Here is a 15918-nt window from a genome sequence, read left to right on the forward strand (position 1 = left end):
CTGCTGCACCTGCATACTAACTTTTTGATTTTCTTGCACTAGGACCCCTAGATCCCTTTGTGCTGCAGTACTTTCCAGTTTCTCGCCATTAAGATAATAACTTGCTCTCTGATTTTTCTGCCAAAGTGCATAACCTCACATTTTCCAATACTGTATTGCATCTGCCAAATCTCCGCCCACTCACCCAGCCTGTCTATATCCCCTTGTAGGTTTTTTATGTCCTCCTCACTCTCTACTTTCCCTTCCATCTTTGTATCATCTGCAAACTTTGATATGTTACACTCGGTCCCCTCCTCCAAATCGTTAATACAGATTGTAAAGAGTTGGGGACCCAGCACCGACCCCTGCGGAACACCACTGGCCACTGGTTGCCAGTCCGAGAATGAACCATTAAGCTGCAATTTAAAAAAAAACTCAGCCCTGCCAAGTGACACTCATTAGCCGCTACAATCATTCAGTCAGTTTAAAAATGAGAAGTATTTGAATGTACTCAACATTAAACACAGTTCCACACACACGAATTTACAATATGTCACTTTACAAATGTTACATACTATTTTCCCAATGTTGACAGCTCTGAATAACAGTAGGGCAGCGTACGTGTGACCAGACAGAATTCACCACACGTCACTCACCGAGTCCTGCTCTGGTCTCTTGTTCTTGTATCTGACCCGCGTTCAGGACACCTCAAAGAAATTGAGAGGAGCCGCTTGGGGAAGGAGTGAGTGAGAGAGAGTGCAGGCTGTGAGACTGAGCGAATCAGGCTGTACATATAATACAGCCAAGAGTGAGAGAGAGGTGAGACTGAGGGACTCGAGCTGGACATACAATACAGCTAAGAGTGAGAGAGAGGGGAGACTGAGAGACTCGGGCTGTACATATATAATACGGTGTGTGAGAGAGAGGGGAGACTGAGAGACTCGGACTGTACATATATAATACGGTGTGTGAGAGAGAGGGGAGACTGAGAGACTCGGACTGTACAGATATAATACGGTGTGTGAGAGAGAGTGGAGTCATTATAAACCCGTTTAATAGACACTGTACTCTTTGTTTTGCGTGGGACATTAAAAAAAACCTGGCGAGAATATTTGACCCAGAATTTACATCAAGGTGAAAGAGATTTCGAAGTAAATAAAAAGCAGGAGGAAAGTTAAAACAAGCCGGCAAGTTCCCTTTTTCGTTTACATTGAAGTGAAACGCAATCGCCGATTTTCCGGTAAAGATCAATTTTTATTCCTTCTACCATTTGAAATAAGAAAGTTCTCAAACAATATATTTGACCTGTAATAATATGATACGGGCTTTTTATAAAGCGAGTCTATTAAGTTGTCATTTCAATGTTTTGTAATATATTGTTCTCTCTCGAATGTATTTCACTCGTGAATTAATAATTCATGTTGAAAGTATTTTACTTATCTGCATTGTACGGTTAGCAGATATATTAAACTTTCAAAGTGCGGGTGAAATGCAACAGGTTTTGTCTTCAAATCTGGGTGAACTAATAAGGAATTGATGTGTTCTGAAATGTCCATGAGCAGAGGACTGCAGCGCTGCTTTTAGTGACTCTCCGACATTTGACAGAATTTGCACTGTGATTCCCGCTGCTCTTTCTCAAGCCCTGTTGTTATTTGCTGCACTGTTGTATTTTGAGAAGTGAATGTTTGGCCATATAAAGTGCACCGTTCATTGAACCCGACGGGCAGAACACAGTTAGCGGGAAAAATGCTGTTCTGCAGATTTGCGGACATTCCCCACGTTTTAAGAGAGGAAGCAGTGCTAATTCATCTTTATAAATCTAAAGTAGATTATACGTTAAAGAAAAAATCAGCAAACATAATTAGCGGGTTGTACAACAGAAGTAATTAGTAGCTTGTACAAGTTATACATTTGTTCCTAACATTGTGGAACGAGAGCGATTCCAAAATGCTGAGGGTGCGAGGGAGATCTCATTAACACAATGGTGAACGGAGAGATCTGAAGACTGGATGTTAATCTGCAGAAATCTGTTGCGGTATTTTTTACCCAGAGATTAAAAATATACAGTTTAATAAACATGACAATGATGAATTTTCACAGCACGTAATGCCAGTGTGAAATATCCAATTTGAAATACTTTTTCCAGCGTGAATGAAATCATGAAAATCAACATAACGCAGGGAGCTGGTTTTGGTCGGGATGTTCTGTGTTTGATTCTCCCCTCCTAATATCTCCTCCTTTGGCTCAGTGTAATTTATTGTTTGATTACAGTCCCTGCGAAGCTCCTTTTCTCTACATTAAAAGCGGTGTATAATGCAAGTTGTTGTTAAATGTGAACTGCTTGGAGCTTGAAATTTCCTTTCCTATCAATTAAAATTTAAAAAGTAAATAGAAAGATCAGTATGTGAAAGTAACTCTTTAGTTATGAACCTGTTCCCTCCTTAACTTCAACTCCCGAGTTCCTACTGCATAGAATTTCTCTCAGTTTCTTAACAAAAGGAGGTTTGCAAAATGATTTGTGACAATTTTTTTAATTTAGCACTTCAATAAATACAACACATTCTTCATGTAGGAAAATACTTTAACTGAATTTTAGTTTGGTAAATTGCATTGGTGATAAAGCAGAATCTAAGGACAATTTGTAATCGCAGCATTAAAACTGACTGTTATACATGGAATGAATTTAATATTCACAGTGCTGGCTAAATATTATTTTTTACATTTGTATATTTTAAGAGAATCCTGTTCTTATTTGCATTTTCTACTCTTTAGTCGGAGAATTTACTTCGATGGGTGAAGAATTCCTCTCTGCATTGGCTGTAGCAAAATCCTTATAATCACCTTTACAATTTTGTTCCACCTGGTGCACAGACAAAACCTTTGCCTGATGTAATCTAAGTGGAGATATTTCAGAATCTTCCATTATTCCTGTTTATATTCCTTCGCATAAAATTTTTAAACTAGTTTAATATAAAAAATGTCAAATATTGTTTTCTCACACTGCACTTTGTCAGCCAAGTATTTGGTAAAGTCGATCATTTCACTTAAATTGTGATCATAAAACTCAAGAATATGAGTACGAAGAAAATTCAACTAAAATGAGAGACAATTAGCTACCTCTCTCTTTCTCTCTCTCTCACACACACAAGAAATAGTAGATATTTGGAATAGATTCCCATTAATAGTAGTTTAATGCTGTTAACACAGCACAAGGAGCTGGATGACTGGCATTGAATGGGGATTCTGGGCGTAAAGTAGACATAGATAATGTATTAATTACACTCCAGCACACAATGGATCGAGCCCTATGAGGGCCATGAGAATGTCCTGTGGACTGCAACTGCTCTGGGTTGGAATACATAGACTGTGATGTTAGATTTATCTCCTGGAATCTTCGCTTGTGTTCCTGTTATATATTAAAATGTATAATATATTCTGGTTATGTGACCAGTTTTTAAAAATAAGACATTCTTTGGTCAAATTAATGTCTGGCTAGCAACATGAAGATCTTCACAATAATTTTTCAGTCATTTTTTTACTGACACCTTGTTTATTTTTGTGTGTACAGGAGATAAAATTAAGTCAGAAATGGAAACTAACTTTTCTGATATTTCCTGTTGTACGTCCAAAAGTAAAAGGCTGAATCAGTAAAGTTTAATATTCTAATCATGTATTTCAGATACACTCATGCGAAAGGATTTGTTCTTGTATTTTATAGAAAGCTATGCTGAGAAATTATATGATGCTCTGTTTCACTGAAAATTTGAAATGATCCTTGAATGACTTTTTGAATGTAGTCTGTGGGAAGATTAACAGGGTAAAAATTGGAACCTGTCCCAAAGTTAACACCTGAGTTGCTTCTGCACACAGCCACTTGCCTTCACACAGCCAGCTTCAGCTGCAACTGCTCTGTGGTCTCAACCGCAGGCTTCTCACTTTACCGAATGTATCTCTTGATGGGTCAGTAGGAGGTGAGATTTTAATGGGGCGAGGCAGGCGAAGTCACTTTATTCTCCCCTGTGGTTTATGCTTTGCTGTTGCAAATTCTTTCCCCGAGCCTAGAACTGGAGAGACTCTACACACTTGAGACTGGCAAATTGTGGTGATGCATTACATTCCCATTTAAGAAATAAGCGCAAATGGTAAAGCAACTTCAGCCGAGGGGTAGATGCGTGGTTAAACACAGATATCCAAAAGTTGCTGTCCAAGTTGCGCTGTTCCGCCATTAGTTTCGCGAAAACGGCATTTCTCTGTCTGCGTCACAATTGAAATGCATTGAATGGCATCAAGTTACCGTATTTGCGCCTTAGATTCAAACTAAACTCGACACAGAAAGTTAAGTCAGATCATTTCACGTCTAAGTACCCTTTCAATGACATGATAAGTGTTACTTTCTAAATGGTAAAAATTTAAAAACAGTGGTTGTCCAAAGGGACCTTGGAGTTCAGGTACATAGATCATTGAAGTGTCATGAACAGGTGCAGAAAATAATCAATAAGGCTAATGGAATGCTGGCCTTTATATCGAGAGGACTGGAGTACAAAGGGGCAGAAGTTATGCTGCAGCTATACAAAACCCTGGTTAGACCGCACCTGGAGTACTGTGAGCAGTTCTGGGCACCGCACCTTCGGAAGGACATATTGGCCTTGGAGGGAGTGCAGCGTAGGTTTACTAGAATGATACCCGGACTTCAAGGATTAAGTTACGAGGAGAGATTACACAAATTGGGGTTGTATTCTCCAGAGTTTCGAAGGTTAAGGGGTGATCTGATCAAAGTTTATAAGATATTAAGGGGAACGGATAGGGTGGATAGAGAGAAACTATTTCCACTGGTTTGGGATTCTAGGAGTAGGGGGCACAGTCTAAAAATTAGAGCCAGACCTTTCAGGAGTGAGATTAGAAAACATTTCTACACACAAAAGGTGGTAGAAGTTTGGAACTCTCTTCCGCAAACGGCAATTGATACTAGCTCAATTGCTAAATTTAAATGTGAGATGGATAGCTTTTTGGCAACCAAAGGTATTAAGGGATATGGGCCAAAGGCAGGTATATGGAGTTAGATCACAGATCAGTCATGATCTTATCAAATGGCGGAGCAGGCACGAGGGCTGAATGGCCTACTCCTGTTCCTATGTTCCAATGTTAATTACTGCCAGTCAACCATTCGGGCATTGAAAATTAACTATTGCAAGTGTGCGGTCTCATTCCTTCAGGTTTTAATTGTTCGAGATATTAAAAATCAAAATTAAAATGTTTTTAAAATGTTTTTTATTTTTCCTTTCTATCATTTTTTTCTCTGTCTCTTAATCCAATCTTTCTTTCCCTCTCTTTATTTTTCTTTCTGTACCTGATTTGACATTGAATTCACCCACTCTGATTTACACTTCCTTCTCAGACCTTGTGCTGTTAATTTCACAATCCTTCAATCTGATTAGTTAAGGAGATACACAGTTGTGCCTGGATCAATCAGCTCCCAGATGCCCTGTTTCCCTCACTGTGATGTTATCACCTCACAATTTCAGCAACTTGCCACGCAAAAAATGTTGAAACCTGTAAGTGCAAGGGCAAGTCTAATTAACGGCAGACTTTGTTAAATGTCCAGCTACAGCAAATTATGGCCCATTGTGTTCCTTCTTCAGGTTAGACACCATACCATATATGGAGAGTCTCTTAACACCTTCTCACACTCCTGGACAGGAAACAAGATATAGCTGGTCATATGACAGACAATCTTTCTCTACCTCAAACCTCCTTCTTTGTCACAACGTTCTTGCCTTTCTTGATTTTATTGATTCTATTCCGACCACCGGTCCTCTGAGCTTTCCTCTCCTGCTCCTTGTGAGTTCCAAATGCATCCTCTTATGTACTCCTAGTTCTCTCTATATTCTTACTCATTCTTTCCCAGGACCTCGCAACTGTACACCTCCGTACTTTTTTTTCAGTTGACCCTCCTAGAATTGTTATACTTTTAAAGCCCAAGCTTGGCAGCAAATAACACTGCTTCTTAAGTTATCTGATCTCCTTCTTTCAGTCTTGCTGGTAACTTATACTGCGACCCTTGCCCATCACTTACGTTTCTCAATTTAAAAACAAAATGCCTCAACATACTCCAACTGGGAGAAGGTTAGATTCCCATGAAAGGGCAGTGTTGTTAGTCAACAAATTTCTTTTACTGTTCTACAGATTAAGTTCTTTTGTGATCAGCCACTGCAAACAAGAAACAAAATACAAACCGTATACAGCACAGATATAAAGAACTAATTGCTTGGACCTCTCAAATGTGAGAATGTTGCCACTGCTTTCAGGTAATACACTTTTAGAATTATTAAGCTAATTGTTGTTCAGAAATATAAATATTCATCAATTTAATGTAGATGCATTTATTTTCCATTCCAGTATTCCATTTGCTTACACTGTGTGGGACAGAGATCTCAGCCATACTCAGTACAGTCATTAATGTCATTGTGGGAGAACAGGTTCTGTTCCCTGTACACAATCAATGTGGAGCTGAGTATGAAATAATGTTTCAATCAAAATCCCCAATTCGTGCCAAACTTGCTTCATGGAGATCCAACAATTCTGATAGACACCCACTGTACGAAGACAGACTGCAAAGGAGCACGAATGGTTCTGTGGTGCTGCGCAATGTACAGGTTAATGACACTAAACTGTATGGAATACAATTCGAGTGCTACAGCACAACAGTTGAAATACTATTTGATTTGCATGTGTTTGGTAGGTTTCTTGATAATATAACTTTAAAATAAAACTAAGGTTTTCAAACTCAAAATATATCTCTAAACATGTACTGTGCCATACTCCTTTTAACTTTTTGCGAGGACAGGAAATATCAAACGTTTCTCTCCTTTTTTCACATCACCTGCAGTCAAGGTGACCAAGCAAGTGACCTGCTCCACGCCCTCTGTCAATGTCACTCTGAGACAATTACTGGGAGGCATAAGAGCGTGCACTGGGGATTGCTCCCTCCATGAGGAGGTTCGAGGCCTCCACTCAGCACTCCAGCTGAGATCAGGAGCTCGGTGGAGGGGGAGGAAGGCGCTATGCTCACTCTGTGGGCTTCCTTCTCATTATTCGAGAATTGTTATTTACACAGCATCTGAAAACAGAATAGTTAAGTTAACATTTTGAAAATGTCTCCTATGTCAGAGACTGTTGTGTATTTCTAAGTTTTGTATTAACTTGTTTAAACTGTAGTAATTTTGTAGAATTAATTGGAGGATTAACGTGGACAGAGATTTTACTGTAAATACAGATACCTCAGGGCTCATGTTTTGTAATGAATGATTGACTAAGGATTTCCAGCAATCCAGTTATTCACCTAATAGATTTGTGTACTTTGCTGGAACTTAACTAATCATTTATGTCCCATTAAATGTAAAATGTTGAAATTTAGAAAAATACTATAAAGTCTCTTAATTCACCTCCTAACTATTGCCTCTATTTCAGAACCAGTTTCCAAGCCTGTGATGACAATAACTGGCAATTGTTCAACTCCAAATATCACTCTGAGCTGCTCTGTCTCAAAGGGAACAAATGTCACATTTCACTGGGAAAAGCAACCCTTGTCTGGAGTCATCAATGGAACATATGATGGGACAGAACTAGTGATAGACCATGTCAGTGAACAGGAACAATACAGGTGCACAGCAGAGAACCCAGTCAGTAATGCAACCAGTGATTCATGGTCCACAGAGCTGTGTAATAGGAATCATTCTAAAGGTGAGAAAGTGTAAAGACTATTCTTACAGCCGTACTAATGAGAGACAGAGCACTGATACAGAAATACTTTTCTTATGCCTAGTTAAAAAAAAGCGGCTCTATTCTGTACAGGTAACAACAACTTGCATTTATATAGCACCTTTAAAGTAGTAAAATGTCCCAAGGCCCTTCACAGGAGCGTGATCACACAAAATTTGACACCGAGCCATATGGGAAATTAGGATATTATGAGAGGTGGCCAAAAGCTTGGTCAAAGAGGTAGGTTTTAAGGGGCGTCTTAAAGGAGGAGAGTGAGGTGGAAATGCGGAGTTTAGGATTCGGGCAGCAGAGTATTGGGTGAGCTCAAGTTTACAGAGGGTGCAAGGTGGGAGGTCGGCCAGGTCAGCATTGGAATAGTCAAGTCCAGAGATAAAAAAAGGAATGGATGACGGTTTCAGCATTTGTGAAAATTCGTAAAATTAGAATCGGGAGAGAGGATATCCAAAGTGCTGACAGCTCGAGTCTATTTATGTTTTAAATGACTTGATGAAAAGGCAGGGTACTCTGAACATATATGAGTCATGAATTCAAGTCACAACTGTAGCGACTTCTGACTCATGCGTCATTAATTTCTCTGGAGCTTCTCCTGACCGTCCAGCGTAACTTTGGAGTTCTGGCAAATATCTTTTATTGTGGAAGTAACAGTACAATGATGCAGTTACTTGACTGTACCGACTTTCGACTCATGTTCTTTTACAGTGGAAGTTAATAGTACATTAAGTTAGTTACAGATATGTAGCTGTCAGTCTCGGCTCAGTTGTAGCACCCTTACCTCTGAGTTAAAAGATTGGGGGTTCAAACTCCACTCTAGAGAGATGAACAGATTATCTGGGTGGGCACTTTTGTGCAGTACTGTCGGAGGTACTGTTTTTCAATTCGACGTTAAACTGAGGTCTTATTGACTTCTCAGTTGGACATAAACGATCCCATGGCAATACTCGATGAAGAGCAGGAAAGTTCACAGTATCAGCAGGTACAGCACAGGAGGAGACCATTCGGCCCATCGTGCCTGTGCCGGCTCTTAGAAAGTTATCCAATTAGTCCCATTCCCCTGCTCTTTCCCCATAGCCCTGTAAATTTTTTCCCTTCAAGTATTTATCCAATTCCCTTTTGAAAGTTACTATTGAATCTGCTGCAACCACCCTTTCAGGCAGTGCATTCCAGATCATAACCACTCACTGCATAAAAAAAATGTTTCCTCATGTCACCTCTGACTCTTTTGCCAATCATCTTAAATCTGTGTCCTCTGGGTATTGACCCTTCTGCCACTGGAAACAATTTCTCCTTATTTACTCTTTCAAAACCGTTCATCATTTTGAACAGCTCTATCAAATATCCCCTTAACCTTCTCTGTTCTAAGGAGAACAACCCCAGCTTCTCCAGTCTCTCAACATAACTGAAGTCCCTCTTCCCTGGCACCATTCTAGTAAACCTCTTCTGCCCCCTCTCTAAAGCCTTGACATCCTTCCTAAAGTTTGGTGCCCAGAATTGAACACAATACACCAGCTGAGGCCAAACCAGTGTTTTATGAAGCTTTAGCATAACTTTGTTGCTTTTGGACTCTATGCCTCTATTAATAAAGCCCAGGATCCCGTATGCTTTTTGAACAGCCTTCTCAACTTGTCCTACCACCATCAGAGATTTGTGTATGTGCACCCCCAGGTCACTCTGTTCCTGCACCCACTTTGAAATTGTACCATTTAGTTTATATTGCCTCTCCTCATTCTTCCTATCAAAATGCATCACTTCACACTTTTCTGCAACAAATTTTATCTGCCATGTGTCTGTCCATTTCACCAGTCTGCCTATGCCCTCTTGAAGTCTGTTACTATCCTCCACACTGTTTACTACATTTCCAAGTTTCATGTCATCTGTAAACTTTGAAATTATACCCTCTATACCCAAGTCCAGGTCATTAATATAAAATAAAAAGAGCAGTGATCCTAATACTCATACTTTCTCTTTGTCCCTCTTAATTACCTTTTTAGATCTCCTCTGTACTTTCTGTATTCTGCCTGGTTCTCTGAACCTTATGTTCATCATGAGCCTCCTTTTTCTGTTTCATTTTAATCTCTATATCCTTAGTCATCCAGGGAGATCTAGCATTGGATGTTCTTTTTTTTATTCGTTCATGGGATGTGGGCGTCGCTGGCGAGGCCGGCATTTATTGCCCATCCCTAATTGCCCTTGAGAAGGTGGTGGTGAGCCGCCTTTCTCCCTCATAGGGATGTACCTACTCTATACCCGAACCAACTCCTCCATGAAGGCCTCCCATTGTTCAATTACTGTTTTGCCTACCAATTTTTGATTCCAATCCAGCTGGGCAAGATCCCCTTTTAACTCACTGAAATTTGCCCTCCACCACTTAAGCACTTTCAGATTTGATTATTCCTTGTCCTTTTCCATAACTATTCTAAACCTAATGATATTATGATCACTGTTCCCCAAATACTCTCCCATAAAACACTTTATTTCCCAGAACTAGATCCAACACTGTTTCCTTCCTGGTTGGGCTGGAAACATGCTGTTCCAGAAAGTTGTCGATCACAATCCAGGAATTCCTCCCCCTTCTTGCCCTTTATGCTGTTGCTGTCCCAGTGTATATTGGGATAGTTGAAGCCCCCCCCCCCCCCATTATTACTACTCTAGTTCTTGCATCTTTCTGTAATTTGCCTGCATATTTGCTCCTCCATCTCCTTCCCACTATTTGGTGGCCTACAGTATACACCCAACAGTGTAAAAGCTCCTCTATTGTTCCAGTGTTCTGGCAAATATTTATCCCACAACAAAAGTTGTAAAAACAGATTATCGGTTAAACATCTTACTGCTGTTTGTGCGACTTTGCATTGCGTAAATTATCTGCTCTGTTACCCTACACTGCAACAGTGACTACACTTCTTTGGCTGTGAATCGTTTTGGGGGATTCATGAGGTTGTGGTCGCTGCTATATAAATGCAAAATCTTTTTCTTTACACTGAAAGTTACTTGACTTCCTTGATAGCTTTTGTTCACCGATTATATCTTTTGAATTTTCAAATCAACGTTAGTATGCACTATTTGTCCATGACAATCAGGATATAGTTCTTGATTTGCCAGTACCTGATAGGCACCAGTTCCAACTAAGCAATATAGATGGCTATTTAAATGAATTAGGATCTCAAAGTTTGTAAAATGTTTGGTATCAAAAACACTAAACAGCATTATATAGTATTGAACATTGAAGGGTTATAAAATTCAAGTGTTCTGCAATTCTCAGCTGCTGAATCTATCCACAGAAGCTCTTATTACCAGAAACAGACAGCTTGTAAAAATGACAAGGGAAAAGCTACAATCTAAGCCAAACTGAGCTACACAATTGATTCACAGTGAGCAATAAAAGCAGCTATAAAGGTACCACATTCAATACTGTGTGGTTTTAGTATTTCATAATTGAGCAATGCATTCACTTGACCACGACCAAGAGCGAACACTGCAGAGGGATTCCACTGTGCATATGGGAAAGTCTTGCATCTAGCATGTGCAGTCACACTTCAAAGTGTCAAAAGTATATATAAAAGCAGGAAGAAGCCTAATCATATCCTGTGGGGTTTTTTCTGAGCTCAGTAATTTGGTCTCTTCAGCTAAAGGTTTATGAATACCTGCGAATCACAGAAACTTCCCTCAATAATTAGCCTCTAATTGAGCAAAAAATGTTTATATTTAGATCACTTCCACACCAAATAACTGAGCAATGACTTTAAAAAGAGACAGACCAGGTTAAAAGCAGCCCCACCTTACAAACTAATCATTACTACCATGCTCCAAATCTCAGATTACCCATGAGCAATAAAATGGGAGATTGGCTATTATTAATAAAGAAAATACTCATAGGCCTCAAGTTGTAGGTTAGATCTCTTACTCCTGATTTTTCTTGCACTCCCTGGAAACTCGTTTTAAACTCGTTCTCTCTGCTTAAGGAAGTAAATTACCCATGTATCAACAAGACACAATACAACAGTTCCAGACATACTCACTGTATTTTGCCTGAATCTATCCACATATACACATACGTTGGTGTACAACTAATAATTGCTTTCCACTAAATCTGTCACATCACAGATTTGTTAATGTTTTAATGCATTACAAACTTTAACCCCTCTGTGATCCATTTTAGGTCAGAAATTGTCCTGGGTGATTCACACCATTGCTGCATCCTTATTGCTGCTAGTTTTGGTTTTAATTGTATACATCCGCTACAAAATAACACAGACTGCTGGTGATAAAGGGAGCAGTAAGTACAACTATTATTATTAGACAAAACTATGAGGCTTCAGCAGAAGTTCAAGGATGTTCATTATTTATTCCATGTATTCTAAGATTTGTAGACAGCAAAAAGTACTCCTGAAAATATTCAGAAAATACACAGCTGGTGTATATACTTAGTGATTTCAGGCTTATGGACTGCATTGTAAATCATGCAGAAGTTATATTTAAAAAATCAACCCTCAGGATTATTGGGTAGCACTTTTAATAATTATTAAACAACAAGCCGAAACATTTTATTCTTGCAGATTAAGAACATAAAGTGCACAACTAGAAAAGACTAATCAGTCCATTTGGATGGTTCCAAAATTAATATCTTTCAATTGCCCACCCCCTCAAATATCGATCCAATTCTCCCTGAAATTTTCCCTGAAATTGTGCTGTTGGTTACAGTGAGCTATCCACCTAATCTGCCAGATCTCTCTCCTGTGTTATGCCCATCAAGACTATACTCATTCGGGTAGAATTTCCTTGTGGGGCTCTCTGAGCTCCTGCCATAACTTTGGTCCATCTTCCCAACCTGTCCAGATTCTTTTGTATCCTGTTTACCGATTTCCTTCTGCTGAATCCCTCCCTCCACTGTGGTGTCATCTGAAAATTTAGCTTGATTTCTGTCCCCAGCTCCAAGTCATTTCTACACAGTGTAAACAACAAAGGCTCCAGCATTGATCCCTGGCACCCCCCACTCACAAGCACCGTTGCTTTCTCTGGTTTATCCAATTTTCATTCCACTGCTGAGGTTAACAACCTAACCCATTCCTTCCTAGCTTGTGGACCACTTGTTTGTGTGGCACGGTAATAAAAGCCTCGCTGAAATCTAAAGACATCTCGTCCCATATTGGTAGATTGCTATAAACATAGCAGAAATGAGAGAGTGAGTAGAAGAACAACACTTATGTAATCATCCTCTGTTGGTTTTCTGGCTCTTGTTTGAATTTGTGACCTCATTACTAAATTTTAAAATGTTATTAATGTAAAAGAACAGCCATTTCTCAAACAGGGAGGTGGCTGCTCAGATAACACGTGGAATGGGTCCGTCAACGAGGGCCTCTCATGTTGATAGTGTGGTTCAGCATTGTTCCTGGTCCTGGATGCAAATTCAGGTCTCATCAATAGTTTAAATTTCAATACCAGCCAAACCTTGACAATGGTTCTTCCACCCACAAACTATACAGGAGAAGAATACTTCACAGAAATGTTGATCCCCTGACTGCTGGGCATTGAATGAACAGAGCAGGACGCTTGTGTTATGATTGTTTGGTGGAATTACGCATTTTCTGACTAGTTTTCAAAAAGTAATAAAATGATGTGAATCTCATGTACATTTCAGATAGAGCAACACAAGAGAGCAACGAAGAAACATCTTACCTTAGAGATGGACTTATTGAAGCCACATATATTACTAGAATTGATACAAGCTAAACACTAAGTGTTACTTGCATTCTTAGACTCCCTGTGAACAGAGGCTTTTAGAGCAACTAACTATAAAAAATGGAAGGAATTGATTGAATTGCATGGAGCTGCAGAATGAGGATCATTGGTATGGGATTTTTCTTTCCGTTCTACTGGAATTGTGATGAATTTTATGCTGCCACCACACTCCAACAAAACTGAAGTTAATATTATAGCCTCACCCAGCATCTATACATGCATGCTTTCAGGTGGCAGATGCTGGGTTGTGATCAAGGCCCAGGCAATTTATTCTACTGCCTGATCTGAGGACATTGCTGTCAATTGAGTCACTTTGTTTCCCCAGCACCGATCAGCCCATTGATGTGCTTTTGTAAGGTGAGGCTCTCGTTTAGCTGACACTTCAGTGCAATACTGAGGGAGTGCTGCACTGTCAATGGTGCCAACTTTCGAATGAGATGTTAAATGAGGCCCCATCTGCCGTACTCAGGTGGATGTTAAAGATCCCATGGCTCTATTTGAAAAAGAACAGGGAGTTCTCCGGATGTCCTGGCCACCATTCCTCCCTCAATCAACATCACCAAAAACAGATCATCTGGTTATTCATTCATTTGTTGTTTGTTGAACCCTACTGTGTGCAAAATTGACTGCTGCATTTGTCTACATAACAATAATGATTGCATTTCCACTTCAAAAGTATTGCATCAGTTGTAAAGTGCATCGGGATGTCCTGAGGCTGTGAAAGGCATTATATTAGATGCAAGTTCTTTCTTTCTTGGGAAGATTTGTTTTCTCAGACACCACTCTCATCCGTCACAAAACCCAAAGCTGTACAATTCCTGTATAACTTCCAGATTACTCAGTCCACATTGCAACAAGTTCCTCCACAAACCTCATCACTGCAGCAGAAATACAATGAAGAGAGGGATTGGTATTTCCTTTAGTCTTGCTGGAAAACATTTCATTTCCAGGTTCAAGTTATTTATGAATAAATAGTATCCTGGTCTGCTATGAGAGCCAGTGTAACACGTCCTGAAATATAATGTGAAGCAATGTATGAATCAATATGTAATCTTGCCTGGTTGCTTAGCTGTAAGTATTTGTTTCCTTTTTTTGGTTAATTTTGTACTCATAAAGAGGAGGGATATCAGCAATAAAAAGAGCATTTTTCCATTGCAAGCATCAAGCACTTCCAGCTCTGGTCTATAAAAGCCAGTAGCACAGTACAGCTCCTTCTGCTTTGCCTCAGCAATATGCTGTAGTCCCACTTCAGAACAGCACCCCTTACTCCTCCAGGAAAAGCAACATTTCCGTTTTCCATACCAGTCATTTTGCAGCCTGAGAAGAATTGCCAATTTACTGCCATTTTTGTGCTCCAGACCATGATCACAAGCTCATTTCACATAGGATCCGTAGAATGAAGAATGAGAGATAAAGAGAGCGAGAGAGAGAGAGCACGTGACTGCTTCATCCCCATCAGTGTGCATTTTAACCAAGGTTCTAGAAGTGAAAAAACGATAGGCCAGAAATTGCTCCCGAAATAACCGAGGAGCTGAACAACGCTTTCCGTTTTTAATGGAGAATTGAAGGAGTATTTCCCGTGTTTGCACATGTGCACTAAAACAGGGAAATTGGGAACTTGCTCCTATTGATTCCTTGGCGATTTGACAGCTGTGAATTAAAGGGCCATTGCAACCTACAATCATAGAAATCACTGAAAAATCGCAAACTTGCTCATCCGCCCAGCTAGAAAGTAACTAATTACGTCACCAAAAGGTACGTTTAAAAATACCAGATCTAAACTAAGTTTTAAAATCTTGTTCAGTTTTATTGATTACAAAACAACAAAAAATTAAATTTTAAAAATGTGGAGTCTCATGTTATTCCTTATTTTAGTCGTTTTTGGTCATTATAAGAAAAATTTTAAAAATTAAAAAGGTATTTATTTTTTACTTTTCCCTTTTGTCTCTTTAATTTAATTCAATTATTTCTTTGGTTTTTTATTAAAATGATTTAAAATTTTTATTTACAGTGCGTTCTAGAATACTAACTTAAAATGAATGAAGTCTGCTCGCCTGCCTGTGGGGGACTTCTCTTCCTGACAGATTTTGTGGGCATGACTTCTATTCTCACAGACATTTCTATGCAAATCAACTTACCCTGTTCAGAGACTAGGTTGATTGCGCACAATTGTTTAAAAGTTCAAAATCACGTAAGTCGACACCACACAGCCCGCAGTAAGTACATTCATAAATTTAATTAGCAGGAGCTGCAGCGATCGTTGCCATGCCACTCTGCACATGTTCTGGCCCAATGTCCTAACTCATTGTCCCACCCAGGTCCTTTATTTGTATTGTATTGTATTATATCCCCCTTTTAGAGTTTTCCTTCCTCTAAAGGTCCTCCCATCTCCCCCTATCTCACACATACCACTTCCTAAGAAGGACA

General features: G+C 39.5%; 1 protein-coding gene across 1 annotated transcript; it reads left to right on the forward strand.

Moving 5' to 3' along the window:
• The first annotated feature begins 648 nt into the window (after positions 1–648).
• LOC137331592 (SLAM family member 5-like) lies at positions 649–15422 on the forward strand. The gene is made up of 6 exons (XM_067995489.1): positions 649–1219; positions 6163–6284; positions 6376–6714; positions 7447–7719; positions 11912–12028; positions 13391–15422. Exons 2-6 carry the CDS (start codon positions 6266–6268, stop codon positions 13480–13482), a joined length of 840 nt encoding a protein of 279 aa, XP_067851590.1. The 5' UTR covers positions 649–1219; positions 6163–6265; the 3' UTR covers positions 13483–15422.
• The last annotated feature ends 496 nt before the right edge of the window (positions 15423–15918 follow it).

This window comes from Heptranchias perlo, chromosome 13, assembly GCF_035084215.1.
Source record: "Heptranchias perlo isolate sHepPer1 chromosome 13, sHepPer1.hap1, whole genome shotgun sequence".
In the NCBI taxonomy this organism is placed as follows: domain Eukaryota; kingdom Metazoa; phylum Chordata; class Chondrichthyes; order Hexanchiformes; family Hexanchidae; genus Heptranchias; species Heptranchias perlo.